General features: G+C 35.7%; 2 protein-coding genes and 1 long non-coding RNA gene across 3 annotated transcripts; all 3 read left to right on the forward strand.

Moving 5' to 3' along the window:
- Positions 1-793: 793 nt before the first annotated feature.
- si:rp71-45k5.2 (uncharacterized protein LOC560783 homolog) lies at positions 794-1,910 on the forward strand. Its single transcript, XM_060897392.1, has 3 exons — positions 794-1,052; positions 1,141-1,236; positions 1,327-1,910. Exons 1-3 carry the CDS (start codon positions 918-920, stop codon positions 1,897-1,899), a joined length of 804 nt encoding a protein of 267 aa, XP_060753375.1. The 5' UTR covers positions 794-917; the 3' UTR covers positions 1,900-1,910.
- A 3,656-nt stretch (positions 1,911-5,566) lies between these two features.
- LOC132864134 (uncharacterized) lies at positions 5,567-9,037 on the forward strand. The gene is made up of 3 exons (XR_009650179.1): positions 5,567-5,618; positions 7,773-7,924; positions 9,018-9,037. It is a non-coding gene; the product is annotated as an uncharacterized LOC132864134 (long non-coding RNA).
- A 4,191-nt stretch (positions 9,038-13,228) lies between these two features.
- On the forward strand, positions 13,229-24,106 carry ndrg1a (N-myc downstream regulated 1a). Its single transcript, XM_060896791.1, has 16 exons — positions 13,229-13,357; positions 16,700-16,768; positions 16,854-16,889; positions 19,592-19,697; positions 19,799-19,919; positions 20,388-20,450; positions 20,552-20,612; positions 20,905-20,991; positions 21,237-21,293; positions 21,377-21,480; positions 21,569-21,631; positions 21,717-21,768; positions 21,985-22,032; positions 22,427-22,462; positions 22,610-22,661; positions 23,258-24,106. Exons 2-16 carry the CDS (start codon positions 16,718-16,720, stop codon positions 23,500-23,502), a joined length of 1,182 nt encoding a protein of 393 aa, XP_060752774.1. The 5' UTR covers positions 13,229-13,357; positions 16,700-16,717; the 3' UTR covers positions 23,503-24,106.
- Positions 24,107-24,477: the final 371 nt, after the last annotated feature.

Consider the following 24,477-nt stretch of genomic DNA (forward strand, 5'->3'; position numbering starts at 1 on the left):
CCGAGCTCTAATTGCTGCCACATTCCAAGTTTAATCTGCGTGCTAACTGAACAATGTAATGATCACCTTAAAAAAGGTGACAACAGCAGCATCTTACTAAATGGTCGCATAGCAACACATACAACATGCAAATTTATTTTCAACCAACAAGGATTTACCCTGCATGAGATAAGACAGTAGTATTAGTGAATACTGTGCCTCTGGTGAACATTTGTAACCTTGTCTATCAGATTTCTTACAACTTTTTTTTAAGATTTTACAGGACCACAGAATACTAACATCATTCATTCATCGGTTAGCTGCGTATTTTACAAATAATTACACTATTCTTACTACCCACTGTTCTTATCCCCCCAAACCCCTGAACAGCTTTTGCATGCTTTAACATATTTATACGTGACACTGTCTGGTATCACAATCGTTATAATTGTCATTTATTTAGATTCTGAGAAATATTACTAAAATGTACCTTTCTTTGATACCTGGTTGGTAGATTACATTTTTATTCAGTTTTCCTTCCTTTAGTGTATGTTTTACCTGGAAAGATGCATAATGTGTAACTTTATCCTGTTAATCTAGAGTCGTCTTTAAGATCTGATTTTGTACCTAAAAATCAAACCAAAGAGCCTTTTTTTTGCTCAGTTTTTAGTTTTTTTTTTCCATTTTATTTCAAACTAGCAAAGCACCAATATTATATTAATTAAATGAACTTACTTTGTAAATTCACGTTACAGGTTACAGGTTTGGATGTTTTTGGAGCCGCCCACACATTAACACCTCGTTAGACTTAGTAATAGCTGCAGTTAAGGTGGAATGCAGACCTATTGTTCCTCTGTATGCTGGTAGACTTATAAATGTGGATCAACAGTCTCCTGAATTCAGTCCTACATTTCAAGTAAGTCTTGGACTTTTTAGCTATGACTAAAACAGGAAATCTCAAACCTGTACTGGGAGAGGGCCGCAAATATAAAAGACACACCAAGGGAACATACATTGGACTTGTTGCGTATGTTATTCAAGATTCTCCTAATAAGATGCTCACCTTCAAACAGGTAAGATAAGGTTCAAGATTTAATCCTAAAAAAATTTTGTCATCATTTTGAATGCATGGATTAATCAGCATTGTTTCTTTGTTTGTAGATTATGAAGAAACTGGGCATGTTTGTCACTGGGGATAAGAAAGGTCTCGAAAACAACACCAGAGTCTGTCTGTCATCCAACAAGTGCTTTGTAAAGGTGAAATAGTCTTTCTGGTGTTTTCGAAACAGTCATTTTCGTTTTCGTTCAAATGATCAACACTGACTCAATGTTTTAATGTAATCGCAGGTTCCAATTGATCCGGAGTTTCCAAATGCCAAGAGGAACTTTTGGAGAGTGGATGAGAGCAACATCACCCCGAAGATGCTGCGCAGACATTTCAGTGATATGGCTGAGCTTTTCCCAGGGCTGCCACACGCATGGGACAGAAAACCAGCACCTCCACATGTCCCCTCTTCACCAGTCTGTCCTGTGCAGATGGAGGACCTTCCGATCAAATTTACCGGCCCTTTTTCAATCGAGTCGCTTTTAAAGAAGGATCATCTCAATGTCAATGCGCAACAACCAATCCAGACTGCGTCCAACAGTAACCTCTACAGTTCAGATCAATTTTACAACAGAACAACGAGCGCAGATTCACTTCCATGTTCAGACCGAGAGAACAGACAAGACAACTTGTATTACACATACAGATCAATAGAGGAAGCTAACTGGAGGAAGCCTGTACAGAGGATGGATTTATCTCCTGAGCTGCATCATGTACTGGTTTATTCACCACACCTTCCTTATGATCAGACTCTACTCACTAAAGTGTGGAGCTGTCCAACAAACACACAAGAGCTCAGATATATCAGATGGTAAATAACAAGACTGAGACTAAAATGTTGCACTTTCACTGAAATGGTATAGATATAACTCTTTCTCTTTCTCTATTTCTGCTTATATATTTTTTCTTTTTAAATAAAACGTAGGAAAATCCTTACAAGTTTCCTTAAAACACAGTGTGGAATGGGTTGATTTAGTGATGTGGTAGCCTTGTGGTTACGGTGCTGAAAGGTTGTAAGTTTGATTCCCAGGCTGACACTTCTGAGCCCCTGAGCAAGGCCCTTAACCCTCAGTTGCTCAGTTGTATAAAAATGAGAGAAAATGTAAGTTGCTCTGGATAAGAGCATCTGCCAAATGCTGGAAATGTAAACGATTTAGTTAACCCAAAATTGGTGCAGTAAATGTAAATGTGTCTTTTTTTTCCATTCCTTTTTTCTTCCTTTCACAATTTTTTATTAATGTTTTTAGTGAAGTCTATTAAAATTTCATACTAGGTCGCAAGGACCAATGGACAGACTTGTCCAGATCTGTCTCTATACGAGTCCCATGCATGTCAGTGTATTGTAGAACAATTGTGGATGGTTTTCTAATTTTTGCACCATTTTTACATAGTTGAACACACTCTTCATCTACTGCACGCTTTTATTTGGCCGCTGGATGGCAGTAAGCAATATAGGAACAAAAGGCTTTACAAGGAAACTCAATAATAACTCAATAAATCATTTAACATAAACATGGGAATAAACTAGCATATAGTAATAGCAGTGCAGCAAGTATTTAAATAGTGTAAAACATTTGTTGAATATTTATGGGATGTTGAAAAATTCTTATTTATCATTATTTCTCTTAATTCTTATTTATTTCTTATATATTTTAAAAGTACCATATCAAAAATAATATAATCTAAATAGTAAATTTCAGGCTCCATTCATTTTGGATTTAAATGTTAGCCTTATAATTATATAAAATTGCAATGCTCAGTATGTATCAGTAGGTAAGCAGTGAAAAGTACACCAGACAGTACTTTAGTGGTAGCAAGTGAAACATTTACATTTACAGCATTTGGCAGATGCCCTTATCCAGAGTGACTTACAAAAGTGCTTTTAAGTCTCTATTATTGAATACATCAACTCTGGTTTATTTGTACGGTTAAAAGAGCAAGACTTTAGAGTCATCCTAACATGCAGCAGTGTAGTTACTGCCACTGAAGATTTGATCCGGATATTTTCTGTAGGTGCTAAACAGGGCAGCATCAGCATTCACAACTACAGCCTACAGCATTCTTGTGCTTTATAGGATTACTGATGGTCAAACTAGATTGCGAGACGTCCCCTCCCAGTAGGAGTCAACCTGGCATGGATTCAGTTAGGACTGTTCATGTGACTGTTACAGAAAGATCACAATGTCAATGGCCAGAAGAACAGCAAGGACATTTGTTTCTTATAGTCATCTTTTATGATGTGCTCAGGACCAAATTTAAATGTATAGTGATAAAATAAACGTAGTCTAGTTTTTGTTTTTTTTATAAAGCCTTCAAAACCTGTTTAACCCAGAATTACCCTGTGATTCAGATTCAAACTGCACATTAAGAATGATCTCACTGAGGTCATGCACAGTTCTTGCACAGTTCTGCACGTCCTCTCTCAGAAAAAAAAATGTCTCAGGCTGATGTTAACACAGCTGTATTGTGTCTTAGCAAGTTGCAACCAATCAGCGTCGCACTAGGAAGCTGGCCATCTCTTACATTGTTGTGAAAACCCCCAGCTTGCTGTAGACAAGTTCAGGCATATGAGTTTTGATATCATTGGCTAGGTTAGTGAGTTTGTTTTGTGTTTACGTAAGAGCTGGAAGAACACACAAGACATATTATTTTAGTTTTCATTTTGTAAGTAAATGCTTTAATGTTTTCAACACTAGTTTCAAAAGATTATGATGATGATTATTATTATTATTATGATTATGATTACTATGATTATTATTATTATCATTAAGTAAACAATAATACTTTAATATTTAATGATTTAATAAATTATAATATGTTGACATTACAATAAAACATTATAATAAAAAGTAATAACAAATAAATGATATATAACCTAATGTAGTTATATCCTGTTTCTGCTTTCTAATGTATGCTAAACCTTATAATTATCAACTATTTTAACATCACTACTGCTAATGATACAAAGCGTTCTTTAAAAAAGCGAAATTAAAAGCAACGCGTTAAAAGTCATATTCAATACCAACTAGTTTATTAGTCACTAAGCTGAATAATCGCTGCACGTCCTGCTCGCGCACAGAGTCACGTCGTGCACGTCTTCCTTGGGACGTGAGCCGTTCCACATCCGGGATATACACGTCACTGCTACTCGCGTTTCTGATAGGTTGATGGTCAAAGGCGAGGTCACTTTACTATAACAGAGTATTATTATTATTATTATTATTATTATTATTATTATTATTATTATTATTATTATTATTATTATTATTATTATTATACTACTACTTTGTAGGTCATCCCACGTATTTATCTCAAGATTAAGTTTCTTACCTAAAGAACAAAATAAATCTAATCATTGAGATCACGTAGGTTATAAATGATTTAATAGTTAAAGGATTTAACACTGATTTTAGTGTGAGCCTTTGTTAATAATTAGATTTAATGATTAGACAATGATTTACATCATAACATAATAATGAATAAACAGACAAATATTATTCTGCACATATATATGTTACCTCAAAGTTTGAGAACCCCTGACAAAACAAAAGCCGTTGTTTTGTTTGCATGACCTTGTTTTGTGCTTGAAAGGAAATCACATGTCTCGTAATTAGAAGAGGACTGAAAAATGATTAACAGACATGTCGAGTTGTCCAGGGCTTCCTCAGCACTGCCAGCTGAATGATGATTATCAAAGCCTGTGTCTCAGATTTAAATTGAAAACAAATGCACTGATGCATGTTTTGATTCCTTTTTTTTTTTTTTTTTTTTTTACATTTAGGATGTACTTACATTTAGGATGTTACTTATCCACTTGTATTTACTTTTGGATGAATGTTCAGTGCTCTAGACTAAAGATGGTTCGGTGCTCTAAGCTAAAAAATGGTTCTTGAAGGATTCTTTGCTTCTGAATAAGGTTTCTCTGTGAACCCTCTCTGACAGGGATGTACAGCACATTTAATCTTTTAAAATTATACCTGTTATCGGCCTTGAGGCTTCATTTCAGTCCAAGGCCTGTTGTCTGTTTCCTTAAAGCTGTGGCAGCTGAAGATGGACGTCTATTTTTGAGCTTGTTTTTCTTAAAAACTCTCTTCCTGTGTGTCTGACATTCCAGTGCTGCATCACTATGGTCTTGGAGGATGAGCCCTGCATTTTAATAGAGCGTGTATATATGAGCATAAAAAAGATTCTTGAAAAGAACACAAAATCTTGTGTAGGGTTTTTCAGTGTTTATTAGATAAGAGGCACACAGTGAATGCAGTATAAGTGTGCAATATGAGGCAACAATGCATTAATTTGCACCATATTTCTATTTAACTCTTATCAGTTTTTACACATTTTAAAATGGATTTCAGTCCACAGCATGACTTTCTGTTGCTTTCCATTGGTCACTCTGTTGTTTTTTGGTCACTATTAGATTTCATGGAAAATAAAAACAGGTTCAACCAGATTCTGGATTTTTCCACCTCATTATTTGGCAGTGTCTTATCTAAAAAATCCATGACGAGCAACAAGAATGTAATCCTACCTCCAGGTCAGACTGTAGAAAAACATTTTTTAAATAATATTAAAATACGATTAAATGAAATGAAATTTCACATTTTAACTGTCTTTTTTGTTTAGCCGATTCAGTTCACTGTGACTGTTACACACATGGAATCTCCTGATTTATTTGACAACAAGCCTTTTATTTGGTGTCAAATAAAACTCTTGTTGTCATTTAACTCAGAGATCCTATGTTGTTCCATGGTCAGATGTGCTTGCTACTGCAGATGATGATGGTGCTGTGTTTGTAAGCAGTATTTGCCCTCTGTTTAAATAATTAATATTTTCAGGTTCTTTTATTTTATATTTAAAGATTATATTTATTTATACTTACCATATGCATTGTAGCCACATGTTTTTCAGAAGCTACAGAGTACAGAGTCATTTTTCTCTGAAATCAAATGCCTAAATCATTAAGAATTATCTCTCCAAACACTGTATTAAATTTTATGTACTTCTAAAATTAAAGCATAGCTTTGGTGTAATATAATGATGTTACTTGGATGAATATGGTGTGAAATACAATCATTTTGTTTACCATTAAATCATTGGTCATTCTGCGATCATCTCCAGGCCTAAAGTAAACAAAAAATAAAATACAACTGAAACTGTAGTCATGATATAGCAAATGTCATATAATGAGGAGGATTTGATTGTTCAGCGTAGGCAGAATATGATTCTGTATTTTCCATCAAGCTGTAGCAGTGAGAGTCATGTTCTTTGCTGTGCTGTTCTGAAGGTCATATAATACAGAGGTTGTGCAATATAATACATCTGGTTTCATTCATTTATCTTTCTGTAATCGCATTATTCTGCTCAAATTTGTAGGTGAACTGCATCGCACTCTATCCTGGCAGCAATGTACAATGTGGGAATACATCTTAGCTGGGACATCAGTTCATCACAGGGCACCATGCACACACACTCACCCCGGGGCAGTTTAGATTCACCCAAACCTTCTGTTAAAGGGATGTGGGAGGAAAACAAAATTCCAGAGGAAACCCAATCAGACATGTTGAGAACATGCAAAACTCCACACAGACAGTAAATCACACTCAGGTTCTGGATCTGTGACTTTTTGATACATCCAAAACTGAATTTATTTCATCACCAGCCACTAATATTAGAAAAATGAAGCTGACCAAAACAAAATGACAGAATAAATGTAAGCACATGGTTTTATAAGTACTGAATATTAAAAAAATATAAAAGTTTAACAATGCCTTGGATTATAGATTAGCAGTGTAACTATTGGTGTATTGTTTCCAATACCATTCCATTATTAACTATAATACTATTATTGTTTTTCATACCATTTCAATACGAAGCTCTAAGCAATATCTAACAGTCTGCATAATAAAGTAGACTAGTAGGCTGTTCCTTCTTAAATACTACTTATGTTCTACAAGGTGAAATAATATATAGTATAGTATATATATTTTTAAGGTTTAAACATGCAGAATCCTCCAGAACAGTAACTTCTACTTTAAGAGAGTTAATGTGCTTTTAAAAGACATAATTCCTCTAAGCATGCTGTTTCCCTAAATTAATATTCCTGAGCTAGCATACTAGCTCGTATTGTGAAAACTACAATAGATAAAGTCAGCAGCAAGCAAGATCTATAATATTCACCCAAATCTTTAAGGTCTGGAAGAATTTTGTTTCTAAGTCATGTAGATGAAGGCCAATGGATGTTCTCTAAAACTAGATAAAAAAAATGTAGCCACACAGACACACGTGTGTGTCCAGGTTAAAGAAATCACAATAAAATCTTTATAAATGCAGATAGTGTTGAGGAACAGGTTATTTTCTTTGTTGTATATCATTATTATCAAAGATCTGCCCAATCACCACTGTGCCACCTATTGATGTGGTCTCTTAATTATTATTTAGATTATTTGCTAGATTGTGAATCAATAATTGCCTGGAAACCTTGCTACTTGCACCAAGTGTATGCTCTCTGTGACCATTTGTATTCTTTATTGCTTTTATCCAGAATGGATTTGTCAGAACGAATATTGTATACATAATGTTGTAGCGTGTTTTTAGCAGATTACAGACTTCCATATTTATTCACAGTTTCTGGTTTGGAACAATTTTATCTATTGTGTCTATTGATGGTCTTGTGTGTTGCCTATTCCAGGTCTGTTCATACAAAACAATCCTGTAGGAGAGATGTAACCCTCTCAGACCTGGCCTTGGCTGTCCTTATGGTTCATTTTGCTGTGCTAGTGAGAAGTCTGTATGCTAGGGTTTGAAACAGTGAGAGCTGATCAGATTGCCCTGGGTGTTCTTGTAAGCATTTTTAATATTTGCTTACACTTGATTGAAGTTCTCCACTTTGATAAAGATTTCATCTGGATGTTTGTTGTTTATTAACGGTGCAACTGTGCTAGTGCTAACGTAGCAATAGTTTGCAGTGGAATGTGCACAGCCAGGATAATAATAACAGCCGACTCCTTCAGCATGTAGAAAGGCCTATAGTTTCAATGCCAGATTTTCACCATCTGGAGAACAATGTTGTTCAATTATTGTTGTACTATTAATGTTAGCTCGAGCCTTTAGGCTCAATAGCAGCATCAGAATCCTTGAGTTTAGATAGGTTTCTGTAAATCTGTAGTATACCAAAGTCTTTTGCACTCTGAGTAATCAACCTAAACGATAGCCAAATAAATCAGGACAAAAAAAGGATTGTATGAACCAAATTATTAAACAGTCATTGCTTTGGCAGTCTTTTATGTGGAATGATTAAAAGCCATTGATGAAACACTGGTAAAACATTTCTTTTCTGCTCTTGCAGGACAGGCTGCATGCTGGAAAGCAGTATGTGTTTTTGTTTTGGTTGCACATTAGCCAGACGTGGTAGAGGTTATTCAATAACTTTAAAATTATAAACATCAAGGTTACGTGGGTTAAACATGCAGTTCTAAAAGATCATCTGAAGATCAGATACTAGCCATACCAACTACTGATTACAGGTCTGCTGGTAAGATGAACTAATAAAGTGCATGGCTAGGATTCCACATTAAAATAATTTCTTTTTAATAAAATGCTGCCATTGTTTTCATTTATAATGCATTTCTGGGATAGAATGAAATTGCAATCATTGTGCCATTTTATTGCCTTTCATTATATGTGTAACACTGAAACCATTGAAAAAATTTGCTTTTGGCTCCCCATTGCCTAGTTTATGATTGACCCAAACCCTGGACCCTTGTTCCATACTCATTTATGACTGACATTTTACACCCCAAGAGCACAGTCCAAAGATTAATGTGCAATGTTATATGTGTGTGCAATATGTGATCTATTCTTTAAAGATAGAGAACAAGCAACTATTTTGATTCTTGCATTATTCTGTATTATTTTATTATTATCTGCAATGCAGGGGATACATGTCACTCCACTCGAAAGCACATATCCTGAGAAACCATGTTAGAGACCAGACGGAAGCAGATGCACAAGACTTTCCTGAGTAAAACTCTGAGCAAGACTTTCCTGAGTAAAACTCTGACAGACCACACGTCACGAGGCTCTGAATCACTACTCAGTGTGATTCATACTGTAACCAGCATCATATCCTCAGGCTGCTTTTATAGTACATTCATATCTTATCCTGACACTACACTATGCCAGACAAAGTTCCACTTGAATAAACGTACTTTGTATAAGTAAGGAACAAGGCATAGCTGGGTTTGCTAGAAATCACTGACAGGGTGGTGTGATAGTGGTCGTGATGGCTGGTTACCACACCACAGTTGACTTACTAATAACACCACATCTTAAAGTGTTATATTTCAAGTTGGTTTGCCAATTTTGCAAAATGTTTTGCTAATTTTGTTAATGAACAACACATTGAAGCATTTATACCTACAAATAATGTTGTATTTAGAATATCTGCAAGACAAGTTAGTTCCTGTTATTACTTAATGTAATACTTTGCTCTTGTAATATCACTTCCCGAACATTTGTCCTCTCATCCACTTCTCTTTTTTTACTCTCTGAAAATTAATAAGAAACAAAAGTATTGCTGAAAAAAAAGAGAAAGCTTGAAATGTTCCATCACGAAGACTGTATTGCAGAAAATGTATTATAATGAGTATATTTCTACTAATTTGTAAATTTCTTTTTTCATTTTTTGTTCAATTAAAAAAAAAATCAATGTATAAGATTATGTTGATATACAAGTCCCAATAAACTTGCATGTATGTATGTATGTATGTATGTATGTATGTATGTATGTATGTATGTATGTATGTATTTGTTCGTTTGTTTGTTTGTTTAAATAAAATGTTATAAATCTGAAATAAGAAATCTTATAAATTTGCACAAACATATAAAATCAATGATCATCTCAGACTATAGATGCACTCTGGTACATTTGACAGTCAAAAATATACAACAATATACAAAAGTCTTAAGCTCCCCATTTATTTAAGACATTTGTTCACTTTTTGTACATTGTACATTTTCAATACAGATTACAGACAAAACAGACAATTGTGTGCAAAATTCTGAAATGAACCAGAGTGAAAATAGATAAAATAACGTACATGATTATTGAAAACCTTTATTTGGTACAGTAAATTTGTGCTATCTGAATTTCTACTGGTTTTAAATACACAATAACATCACTATAAATAGAGCCTTGCAATATTTAAAAAGGTTCATAAAACTCATCTTTAAACATTAAGAAGACATCAGCATAAGGAGACCTTGATCTAGAAAGGAAGGTGTGAGGACACGGATCTTGTTCTTTCAAATACAACATGGGTGAAAGTCCATCACTCTTATCTTTATATGCTCTTTCATCCAAGTCTCAAGCCTTAGGGCTTCCATTACACTTCCCCTTCTATAAAAGTCTCTAAATAGAAATTCTGAAAGACAATGTCTGAGATCACATAATAAAAAGATGGGATTCTTTTAATTTAAAATTGGAAGTAAACAGAAAGTTGTACAATTTTGAAATGAAAATGTCAAAATCAAAGAAAATAAATATTCAGTATCTTACATATTAAAGACTATGTGCTATTTCAAGGTCCTCATTTAAATGTGAGCAACTTTAAGATACTGACTATATTAACTGGTTGGTACAGATGGTCAAATGTGCATGTGTTCAGAGGACGCTCTAATGGATTTGAGCTAAAATAAATCATAACATTTTGCACAAACTTCTTTAGTCCATGCCAGCTCAAGTGCACACTATCAAAGCAAAAAGGGGACATAAAAATACTAAGCTACTAATCTTTGAAATTCTCTGAAGTCATTATTAACAATTAAATTGTCCCTAAGTCACTCTCTGCTCCAGGGATGTCATGACCTTTTGTTCTGACCCCAGTTTCCTAACATTCTGGCAAATACAAAGAAAAGAATTGAATTGTTTAAGACAAATGAATGCCCCTTCTTCTTCTTCTTCTTCTTCTTCTTGGTTTGAATGCTCCTGAAGATGTTCTTGATTTTGAATGTAATCAAAGCAAAGGACCGTGTTCATGCAAATGACAGGACACATCCGTCTCACACGTCTTACCTACTGCTTACTGGGTGCAGTAAATTAAGTTACTGCTAAATAAGGTACTAGTTTATAGCTATGTTTTATAACTATGAGTGAGATATGAGATGGTGAGTAGCCCTTTCACTTATATTTGGAAGTAAAGTTATTCTATGCTGCATTTCTTCAGTATTTAATTGTGGTTTAATAGAAAATAAAACTTGATAGTTGATTAGCATGAGTTCTAACTTGGAATAGCTCTATTGTGAATGTGATCCTTATTAGTGCTGCAGCCAGCTCACACCATAGCAGCATTGTACGCTGTACACACACAGATACACACACACAGATACACACACACACACACACACACACACACACACACACACACACACACACACACACACACACACACACACACACACACACACACACACACATACACACACACAATTAGGGGGTAGGGTAATGTAGGAGTAAATACAGTAATTGTAAGAAGGATGAATATGAGCCATTTATAGACAGTGTATATAAAAAGTCTACACCCATAATAAAATTGCAGGTTTTTGTGATATAAAAATGAAACCCTACACTACTAATACACTACTGTATATGGCCAAATGTTTATGAACCATCACTTGCTTGTTGAACATCCCTTTCCTGATTTTGTCCACCCTTTGCAGATGTAACCTCCAGTCATCTGAGGAGGATTTCCACTGGTTTTTGAGGTGTGGCTGTGGGGATTTGTGCCTCATTCAGTAACAAGAGCATTAATGATGTCAGGCACTGATGTCATGAGAAGATGTCTGGGTGCAGTGAGTGTTCTAGTTCCTCCCAATGGTGTTCAATGGGGTTAAAGTCTTCTTCCACCTTCATTGACCTTGCTTTGTTCACAGAGGTATTGTCTTATCCCTTAAATTGAAACATGTGTTAAGACAACTCTCAGATGATTTTGATCTAACATGGATATCAAGTTTACATAAACTCATCCAAGCTTCAGTGTACATTGTCATTAAAGCAAAAAGAAGCCACTTAGCACACTAAGAAATTATGATTCATGTGAAAATTAATGTATTGTTGATTCTATAAAATGCAATAAAAAATGGTAAAATTGCAAAGAATGCAAAATATAATCATTTTCACTAGTGGTCTTTGACCTTTGGACCCCGTTGTAGGTATCTAACAATGATTTTTTTCAGCAGGTGAAACATATCCTGTTTTAAATACAAAATTAACAGTTGAACCATTTGCAAATTGCATTGTCAAAAAGCACCCACTAGGGATAATTCATCAATAATTCACCGCGATACACATATTGAAATCTAAAGAACAGGCCAACTCTAAACACAAGCCAAACAGATTTTACACTTTCACAGAACTGCAGTTCTTAGCTGATGTTTTGGAAGCAGAAACGCAGTGGTTTAGCAATACCACTATACTTCCCCTAAAAAACTGCTTTGGCAACAAGTGAATGGTGACCCACACACACACACACACACACACACACACACACACACACACCCACACACACACACACACACAATACACACATATTCATGCACACACCTATACACAAACAAAATATGATTATTCTTCTTATTATTCTTTAGTTAGAAAGTTAGAGAGCTCTAGCTAAGCACCTTTAACCGTACAAAGAACCCACACAATGGACTTTTTAAAAATGAATATACTGATTATGTGCTTTTATACCCTCAGAAAAAAAAAACAGAAAAAAAAAACCACATCAATCACATGTGAAATTTACATATTTGGTCTTTCACACATTTTTCACATGAATTGCCACTTTTCACGTGTAGTGCCTTTTTTTATTTATTATTTTTTTTTTTACATAATTAATTTTTTTTCACGTGGTTTTGTTTACATTTTGTCACGTGTTCCCCTGATTTTTTTTTTTTCACTTTAACTTTTGCACGATCTTTTTTTTTTTTTTTTCAAAATGAGGAATGAAAGGCCAGAATAAACTGTTTATTGAATTAGAAACTCCAGGTGATGTGAACTCTATGATTATTTGTGGTGTGGTGGAATAATGAGGTGTTGGTGAAGGTGTCATAGTTGCCCAATAGCAGTGGGACTGGCTTGTAGTGGGTTGGACTGGTTCACTCAAGCCTTTAAAACACTCTGCATGAGACATCCTGTAGAAACCGCAGACAACACGGCAGTAACTTTAACTCGAGGTTTGCATCACTTTCAGTAGCCTATTGGACATTTAGAAAGAACCGGTGAGTGATGACTTGTAAGATGGACTTACTTTTAGTGTTGGGTTGGTTTTTGTTCCATTTTCACTTTTGTTTATAAGAATTATTTTCTGCTCGTGTTCGTTCTTTATAAGCTTGTTGTTTGTTGGACCGGACAAGTGTCCTATCATTACCGTATTTACTCCATATTATGTTTGGTTACGTGTTGTTTACTTTGTGTTTGTTTTTACTTTCCTCTTTTTTGCGCGTGACGTTGGTGTTGTTGCTGTTTACACGTGCGTAATGGCGCGTGCGCGGTTTTTTACGCACGTGTAAACAGTCTATTTTTAAATAGACTCCTACCTTGAATTTCTCACTTTTCCGGTGTGTTTTTTCCCCTGCCAGTGTTCATGTTTATTCGAGAAAGTGCCCACTACATTCAGGCAAAGAGCTGTCAGTGATAATTCAGTGGTTGTGTTGTGACACTAGATATCAGAAGGTAATGAGTTCAAATCTCACCCTTGAGCAAGACTCTTAACCTTCAACTGCTCTACTGTACACTAACCATCATTTCTTTTGCACTCTGGTTTTTATGTAGAAGCTTTAAAAATTTAGAAAACTAGAACTGTTATCCATGAAATTTGTCTATTAACTTCTTTTATTTACATTTTATTTTTTACAAAACCTATGAAAGAGCTCTGAGTATCCAAGACTGATCTGATATGTTGACATGTAACAAAGTTATTGCAAGGCAAAGAGATTGTTGAATCAGTTGAGAAAAATGTTGGATCATATAAGAAATATATTAAAACTGATCCTTTATCCATCAAAGCTTTCAGGACAATAATACAGGCCATTTATCTCCAGCTCTTTATCATTTAGTTTTCAGGGTATTTGACAAACTCTGTGAAGTGTGTGAGGTTAAAAATAAATGCTTTTTTGTGTATTTTGTAGTAATTATTATTGTTTTTTTTTATTTTTATTTGACCAATATTGACTTATTTTGAGCTTATTTTAGATTTGATAATATTTATGCAATTTAGTTTGTTGCTACTGTAATTTAGGGTAGTAGGTTTCGTGAGTATAAAACTATAGACATGATGCACTGATGTGTAGTTTGTGTTTCTGAAACCACACCCTACTCATTATACAGTGCTTTACAAAGATATTTTTGCCTTTTCATTCAAGAACAGAAGAATGTGCTGCTTTCACTGCGTTCATATCCATATAATGCAGACTAGATGATGTAGAACATCAACGTTAGCCTTTTTTTGGTGTTTGTTAAAAAAACAGCGAATCAGCCACAGGACTACTCCTATTGAAGAGGCTAGTTTAAAGATAGAACACCAACTTTATGCTGTGAATCAGGCATCACGCATGTCTAGATCACTTAATTCCTGCCTTAATTTACTTGGTTTTTACATAATGGTAAATCCAAGTGTAACGCTATATCAGGCCTCACGATATGGCACATTAAATAACCAAATAACAAGGGAGGGATCATTGCCCATGCAGATGCCAGGTGTCATTCTTTATGGCCTCAGTTATAATTTAGCTTAGTGTAAAGTTTAAAATAATTTGTCTCATGTGAACACAAGCGAGTAAACTTCAATATCGTCAATACAGGAAACATGAACCAAAATGTGAAGTGTGTGTAGTTAAGTGTTCAAGTACATTTACTATTTACTTTCGCATCTTAGCACTAATTGTTTAAACTGTGACAAAATTATGAATATCTGTAACCTTTTATTTGTTTAATGATAGATAGCTCTAATAGATTCTTAGTTTACTAGATCATTTCTTAAAATGCGTTCTTGAAATAAAGTCTCATTTCCCGTTGAAAGAGCAGTTGGTAATGAAGCAAAATCTAGCAGCGACAAAAAGGAACTGATACCAGTATTAGGCAGATTACTAATAGACCTGACCTGATAGCCAGAGATATATCATGGAGCTTGTATTTATAATATTCACATTTCTCAAAGTGATTATTGGTATCAGTGCACCCATAAAAGGAGAATAAATATAAAGGTGAGTAACCAATCTTCTACCAAGCAAGTATACATGAAAATGTATTAAGTCATATGAGATGACTTTTATAAATTATGCAAATAATCATTGATGTCATGGTTGAGCCTTTCCTCTATGTCAGTAGGCAGTGAGCAGGTGGCCTTGTATGTTTTTATGAAACGGGGAGGTTAATGTCTTAACCGAGTGCATGCCCTGTTCTCATGCATCACAGCATGTTGATCTCACTGAGGCTTAACTGATTGAGCCTTTTTTTTTTATTTTTTACTTCCAGGTAAACAATTAACTAGGATAGACAACAAGTGCACAGGTCTTGGAAAGTAGCGAGCAACCTAGGTGTCAAAATGCTAAATTATCTTCTAACTGACTTGTGTAATTTACAGTGAAATCAAGGGGCTGCTATAGAACCAAGAAAGGTTTCATTATGACTTTTATTTTGGCTTTCATGTGACGTTTCGTTATGAGGCATTATTAATTCAGTTCTCACATGGACTTGAGCAGGAATGTGTGTGTGGGATGAAGCCGTACACCTCCACAGATGTTAAATCATGTTCTCTGGCCCACAGGATCACTCCTTGAAAAAGTGACCTAGCTTGAACTTTATATTAACAGGCAGTTGTAACACAAAGGCTTTTAACATCTCTTCAAAGCCAAGCTGTGGTAGTGTAAAAGGGGCGGAGAGCACGGAGGGAGTCGTTGGAAGAGGCTGTGTCAGTGGCTTCCTCTGTGCAGCGTCCAGGCCTTGCTATAGAGGAAAAGCCTGACTGGTGACCTTTAGAAACCTCTTTGCCAGACAAAGAGCCTGTTCAATCTCTTGGTCCATTTACATGCACAGCAACATTCCGGCTGCCATCCTCCATAAGTGCCAGCATCAATGTTGTCTAATTGCGTTATTTCCCCCTTCTGCCCGAGTTAGTCTGTTTTGAAATTGGGTCCGTACAGAAGACTCATTCAGGATTGTGTAAAAAAAAAAAAAAAAAACCCACCTAAACAATAGAACCTATTCAGAGTGATATTTTAAAGCTAAATATTATTTTTCTTTTGTATTGAAAACAACTACAGACATGCGCTTGAATCCTGAATACGTTTATTCTGATGTCTTATAAATAGGAGACAGTCGAGAATAATGAAAGGAAATATGTACTAGATGTACTTCCTGCTTACAATCAGGATCTAAAAAAAGAGCTGTACGGTAAACATAGTAACAGTGCCAGCTAGAGACATGTAGCATCTGTTAATCTTATAATTAATCTTATAATAATTCATTCTGTATTTCTTTCTTTTTCTTTTTTTTTTTCAAATTTAAACATATTACAAAATCTTCTGATTGAAGCTGTATTAACACCCTTTTTCTTCTAATAGGTGTCTCTAAAACTGAAAATGGAGGAGATCCAGATTGAGACAAGACATTTGCTTGACAAGGACCTCCAGGTATAGTTTTGATTAATAGACTCATTCCTTTTAAAACAAATCTATTCTTTTTACACTACAGTTAAACTTTTTTTTTTAATTCCAGGGATTAAGAGAAGCTGTTCAGCAGCTTGAGATAAAGGCAAGTCTCTAATCATTTTTCAAGAATAGATCATTTTTTATATTTTGCTTGAATTGCAGTTTTATATTCAATGAGATACTATGCACTAAGGCTTTTCCAGGCATGATAAAAAATGTATTTTGAATCCAATTTCAGTTTATAGCACTTTGTATTTTTGTAGTGTACATTGCCCAAAAGCAGCTTCACATGAATTCTGATGTTCATTTACATCAGCAGTGTTGGACAATAAATCACAGCATACTGGGATTATACATCCTCAAACTTCTGCAACTGTATACTCTGAAGTCCTGATATGTTGAATGTATGTTGAAGATTTCCTGGGATAAACCGAAGACCTAGGGTTATGATTTTTTATGATTTACAGAAGCAGTTCTCAGATAGACAACAATTTAGGTTGATTTTCGAAGTCATGGAAATTGCCATCTGGTGGTACAAAATGTTCAGTTTGCATAAAAGAAATAACATCATACCATTTATAGGCTTAGAGCAAAGTGTATATATAGGCAAAAGTCAGAAATAGTAAATAGTTTATATTTAACCAATCAGTATTAAATAAGGTTAAAATAATTTTTGCTTGAATGTGCATCAAACAAATTATGTCTTAATATCCCTCTTATTGAATTTCGAATGCTGGACAACTCCATGTTGCCCATATATATGCATTGCCAATTATATGTTTAGAATATTTTAATACATTTTAAGGTTCTATACATGAACTGTACCTTCCTTTTAAGTTGTCACAATGAATAAGGAGACCTACACTCATCTAAAATAGGTTTTCAGTCATTTCATATTTCTGATTATCATTGATTATGAATTAGGAAAACATGTTCGGACCGATTCTTGTGGAGCATCAGATGATCTCATGCAGCATCATGCCAGTGTCTTGCAGAGTGGCCTTGGACTTGTGATGTGAGGGAATGCAACAGCTTGCCCTCCCATGCTGACCCCTACAGATTAGAGTGATCAGATTCCAGGTCATGTGTTTATTATGTGGCCTGCAGTGACGTGGGAGGCAAGAGGATGCAACCATCTGCCCAGAACTGGTTTAGGGCTGCTGGCAGTTTTCACATGTAGGGCTTGTATTCTTTAAGGGGATTAGCAGTTATGGGCAGACAACATGTGTTTGTCTTCAGTCAGCAGCAACGAAGGAGCACAGGATGTTTATCTCCTGGCCTTGTGTCAACTATTGTATTCTCATGAATATTCATCTATTCTGTTTTAGATATTTATGTGCATTGGGTGAGGTGTGATTGATCTTAAACCTGAACCACATATGTGGTATATATGGTGCAGTGATGATTTGTCATGTCATCTACTGTATCTATCTGTCTTTAGTAAGTATACACCAACAATGGATTACACAAAAAAAGAACAATTAGAATAGAATTTTTATAGAGCAGTTCATATTTTATAGATCTACAGAACTGGGGTATCAAAGAATCAGTACAATATCAGTTAAAGGAAACCCTTGCAAAATGTTAGCATTAAAAACATTTTGAGTTTGTTCTTGTCTTTGAGGGAATAGGGGCTTGTTTGTGGTCTGTGAGCTTGGTGATATTTAGCCAGAGCCTCTCCTACAACCACTACTTGGAGGGTTATTATTCTTTTTATTTATTTATTTATTTATTTATTTATTTATTTATTTAATTTGTTTTTTGCAAAATATGTCTGCAAGAAAAAAAATGGAGGAAAGGTTTAGAACAAACTGTCTAGGCTCTGTACTGACCACGTGGCAAAAAAGTGATCTTCTCATTTCCACTTCCCTTTTCAGCTATTTTTACAAAAAATGCCTCAGTTTGGAAAAAAATATATAAATAATGGAAATATATTATGGAATCACAGAATCATTTTATTTAGTAAGTAGTTCAAAGCAAGTACATCACATGCATATTTGACCTCAAGACCTGCTTGTTATACTGTATTCAGTTTCCTTGAATGATGAACTCCACTCCACGGTAAATAGGCCTTGAAGTTTCCGATGGCCGAATATTCAAGTTGTCTGATACGGTCTGATCCAATTTAAAGATCTCTTCAACTGGAATTATCTTGTTTTGGTCATGGTGCAAAGCATGCTGGGAGTGAGGGGCTTATGAAGAGGAGTGGCAGCAGGGGTATAAAGCCTTGAGCGCAGATGCAAAAGCTTACATAGCGCTTATATTCAAGTGGATCTTTACCTCTTTAGTTGCTCTTAGTCTTTCTACTACCAACAACCAGCTGTGGAAATGGTACTTGAGGATTCAGAATCGGAGCCAGTGTTTGAGATCGACGTTTTTGTGAGTACAGGCTCTACTAATTGGTGCTCCAGCTGTTGCATGAGGATTATTTATCCTGTTTGGAAATGTGGTCACAGACAACATTTGTTGATAAATGTTTGGATTTGAGGCAGATTCCGTGTATGTAGTTGTATTATACATGATGAAGGGTAGGATGGATAAAATTAGTACTGTGGTTGAATATCTGTAAGGATGCAGTCACTGTTTGATGATCTGTGACTAAATGGGTTGAGAGTCCATTAGTGAGGTTTACTCTGTATGACATGCCACAATACAAACTTACATTTTCAACGCTGAACAAAAAAAACTGTGCTTTTTATTGTGTCGTCTTAGTCGTTTCATTTAATTCTATGCTTCCAATCCAAATGTCCAGTTTGCACAAATGCATTGTACAAATAGATTTACATTATGGTTGTTCCTTTACAGGAGCATGATGTTGAGACGCCATACGGCAGAATCCACTGTACCATGAAGGGAGTCCCTAAAGGAGACAGACCTGTCATTCTCACCTTCCACGACATTGGATTGAACCGTAAGTGTCACAGTTCCAGTTTCCTCATTTTGCACGACATATATGCTGTAAATATTCCACTAAAATAGACTTTTTTTTTTTTTGTTCTTTTCTGTCTAAAGACAAGACCTGCTTTGACACATTGTTCCAACATGAGGACATGGCGGAGATCATGCAGCACTTTGCTGTGTGTCATGTGGATGCACCAGGACAGCACGAAGGTGCCAATACTTTTTCCACCGGGTAAGCTGGAAATTGAACTGGGTTAGGCAACACACCGCTTTTGACTTTTTAATTCTTTGAGCACTGACAGGTGTGTTCAGAATCTGTTAATGATTAGCCTACACCTTGACCTATATTGCTTTAGATCTGTTTTAAATCAAAATGTTATCATATTGTAGATGAATGAACAGTTACATAGTTCAGAGTTCGAATGCATGTTTACTCCAGGGTTGTAAAATGGGGGGGGGAGATACAATTTACCTCTATTATTCAAATTGATCTATATCATGCAGAAATCCAAAATAATCTCAAGATCAACAGGACAATATTCTGAAAAATGTTTTGTTATGACTTATCATTTGAAGAAGGCCGTGTTATACCAGGAGATGTACATCAGGAATAGTTTTGTGCTATAGGTGTAAAAATATTTGCCTTAACTGTATGTTATTAATGTAAACTCTGTAACTTTGTATCATTGATGTACTTTAGATATGAGTATCCTTCTATGGACCAGCTCTCTGAGACACTTCCTCTGGTCCTGAAACATTTTGGGTAACATTGCATTCTGTTTATTGCATCGTGTTTTTCAGTCATACGTTTTAAAAACTAAGGATTTTTCAATGTAACTTGCTTTTGTTTTTGTGGCTTTATAGTCTGAAGAGTGTGATCGGGATGGCGGTCGGAGCCGGAGCCTACATTCTTGCAAAATTTGCTGTGAGTTGCCACTTTATTAATCTGATACTTTTTGAAAATTTAATCAAACCTGGATTAAAAGCAGAACAAGCTTGTATAACGTACCTGTTATTGTTCCTCCTTTATTGTTTTTGCTTTGTTTAGCCTCTAAAGAATGTTCCATGTTACAAGTGGTGCTCGCTGTAGGGAGTACTGATCTGATTCTTTTGAACCTTTTAACACTTCACTCTGTTTTGCGACGTGCATTCAGTTTATTTAAAGAGTATATAAATGTCAGATAACCTTAAATTTCTGTTTTGTTTTGTTTTTCCAGCTGGACTACCCTAAAATGGTGGAGGGTATCGTTTTGATCAACATCAATCCCTGTGCTGAGGGCTGGATGGACTGGGCTGCACAAAAGGTGATTATTATTTTTTTTTAATAAACCATTCCATAACATTGATTTGTTAATGACATTATACTTTTTAAAAATTAGATTTATCTCAAAGCCTGTTATACAGTAACTCCTCTGAACTATTCACTAATTACAATGAAACTACTAGGAAAAACTGACCACACTCCTAGAACATTGGTTTATGTGGTTAAATAGTTACGTCCCTTAGATGTGTAACCTAAGTAACCTTTTATAATTACACTGTATTACAGATCAGTGGATGGACTCATGCCATGCCCGACATGATCATTAGCCATCTATTTGGAAAAGTGAGTCTGAACCCAGTTTGTTGACATTTTTTGTGTCTCTTTTTTTTTAGTTTTTTAATGTACGTTTTTTGGGTTGGTTTTAGGAGGAAATTCAAAACAACCACGACCTGATTGGCACATACCGCCACCACATCTTGAATGACATGAATCAGTACAACCTGCATCTCTTTGTCAAGGCATACAACAGGTGAATAGAGACTGAAACTGTTACCATGAAAACCTGGTCAGATTTGGTTATTAAAAAAATGACTGACATTTGTGTTTCTGCTACGTAGCCGAAGAGACTTGGAAATTGAGAGGCCTGTTCCTGGAGGAAACATTAATGTCAGAACTCTCAAGTGAGTTCACAGCATTGACTGGATTTTGTCTCAGTCAGCGTGTACTATTCTATGTCCTAATGATTTGGTGATGCTCTGCTTTCAGGTGCCCCTCTCTTCTTGTAGTTGGAGACAGCTCTCCTGCAGTGGATGCTGTGGTATGTTTACGTTCATATCAATACTCCACAAGATGTTTTAAAACAAAACATTATCATATTGTAGATAAATGAACAGTTATATAATTAAGAGTTTGAATGTTTGTAACTAGTGACATTAATGAATTCTTTTGCTGCAGTTTGTAAAACCTTCATAAAATGGTTAACAACATATTTAGAACTTCTAGCATTTCTGTGAGTGATTGTACTTTTTCACAGGTGGAGTGCAACACCAAGCTGGACCCGACCAAGACCACACTGCTCAAGGTGAGTGAGCGTTCTCACATTCTCTGGCTCTTTTATTCCAGCCCCCTATTCATAGCCTGTATGGAAAAGTCAGGAGCTGATAAGATTCCGATAGCTCAGCACCTGGTGACTGATTTACCCAGTGTGCATTGAGTCTTGAGATATTCATGGTTCGACCAAGGGCAGAATTCTTCTCCAGTTGACCTAGTTTCCTTTTCCTGACCCATGTTGCCACGGGGAAAGCAGGTTTATAATGGCTCAACTGCCTCATTTGCTCCTGATAAGTGTTGTGAATAGGCTAGTTAATGAAACACTTGATGGTTAAGAAATTCATGCTGATAGCTGTGTTGTTTTCAGGTCTGTGAAAGCTTGGAGCAGTAATCTCCTTTGTCCTTTTTTCTCACTTTCTTCACAGATGGCTGACTGCGGCGGCTTGCCACAGGTTGACCAGGTATGTTGACTGTTTAGATTTCAAGTATCATTGGCAGGATCTGCAGGATAGAGATAATCATTATGAATCTTTGGCAGCTTAAGAACCTGAAATGTTGGTTCTAATACAATCAGGTGTGACCTGTCGTCTTTCTCATTTTATTCACAGCCTGGAAAACTGACTGAAGCCTTTAAATACTTTATACAGGGAATGGGCTACAGTAAGTATTTAAACATCAATTACATCTCCAATGTATGTTTTACACTTGATCTTTTTTGTTTACACCTCAGAGGTTTATACTGGTTAGCTTTTCTGCTACCTAGTGGTAGTACTGCGGAAGTGACATCTAACTAAATATCAGAAACGATATAAAAGTTTAACCTCTTGAACTCAACATGTGAGTGCAGAATGTCCTCTCCTCACCATTTTCACATCACACCAATAAAGCTTTGATTGTGTATATGTACTTATTATATAGGTACTACATATAAATATTACAATATAAATATTAGGGCACGCGTATATAATGACTTATGAGGATAGCACTGTTGTGTACCGGGTCTCTAGTTTCCTACCATCTTCCAAATACATGTCAGTAGGTGAACTGGCTACTTTTATATTTAAAATAGGTGTGAATGTGTCTTCCCAGGATAGGCTCTGGATCCAGTGTGACCCTGAGTTAGCACTGCAAATAAAGCTCGTACTAAAGATGGAAAAATATAACTTAAGAGGCAAACACTTTTTAAGGACATCAGGCTTAGACCACTTTCAAGTTCTGAAGGTTTAATTTAAATTTTTTTGTCTGTTCTCTCTCAGTGCCATCAGCCAGTATGACTCGCCTGGTCCGCTCTCGCACTGCCTCTGGCTCCAGCGTCACCTCCTTCGATGGCAACCGCAGTCGTTCCCACACCAACGAGGGCAGCCGCAGTCGGTCACACACCAACGAAGGCAGAGGCCGTGCCCACACCGCTGATGCCCAACGCGTGCGCTCCCACACCGACTCCGCAGACAACAACTCTGTGGGCCAGTCCACGCTCAAATCTACTGAAGTGTCATGCTAAAGCAACTCCACCCTTCCCTAAACCCTGCCATGCACTTCCTTTAACATACTTTCTTTCTCTTAGCTCTATGTATGTGTGTGTTGTGTTGTCACAAAAATGCCCAGGAGTGCAGGCCACCAGCTTTGGGCACACACTCCTCCCAGGATACTACTGAATTAGTCAGAATGTATTATTTGAGGGATCTTCTGGGAAAGTCTATATGAAGTAAAAATATTTGACACTTCTAATCTGTTCATGTACCCCCTTTTGGCGGGATGCTTTATGCAGAAAACACAGCACCGAAACAATGTAAGCGAGAGAATGAGGTTTAGGAAACGTACAGGTTTGTATGTACTTGTACTTTGTACTTAATAGTACTCTTCATGCATTATCAATTTACTTTCTTTGCATTCTCATTTATTTGATTGTAGTGACACTTATCTCACAAATGCCTGTAATTGGCAAAGTTTTTAACAGTAATGTATTTGCTTATTAGTTTTTAATACTGGATTTATTTTCTGTATATTTTGAACGTGATTGATGAAAGGATATGGTGGTGGATGTAAGGGTTGGCATTTTTCTGTGCTAGCTACCTTAAAAATAAATGATGTGTGTACACAGGTTATTTTCCTTTTCATTTATCTGTCTTTATTCCCTATGTTTTTGGGGTTATATTTGTAACCTAGTTGTTGTTCTTTAACATGATTTTTTTTTTTTTTTACTATTCCAATTATCAAGTGATCTGAAGCATTTTAAGAAATAAACAAAATAATTGTAAATATACAAATAAACTGTAAATATACAAATGAATGATTCCTTTTGGGTTTGGACCTAATCATGATCTTTATAGAGTTATGGACAACAGAAGAACATTCTACTGTTTCTATTCTGTTTTGCTTTAGAAAGAAGGAAGAAATCGAATAAAAGCTTTTTAGGTAACATAACATTTATAAAGACCTACAGGAACACAATGCAGACAATACTGTGGGACAATGG

The sequence above is a fragment of the Tachysurus vachellii genome, chromosome 21 (assembly GCF_030014155.1).
Source record: "Tachysurus vachellii isolate PV-2020 chromosome 21, HZAU_Pvac_v1, whole genome shotgun sequence".
Classification (NCBI taxonomy): Eukaryota; Metazoa; Chordata; class Actinopteri; order Siluriformes; family Bagridae; genus Tachysurus; species Tachysurus vachellii.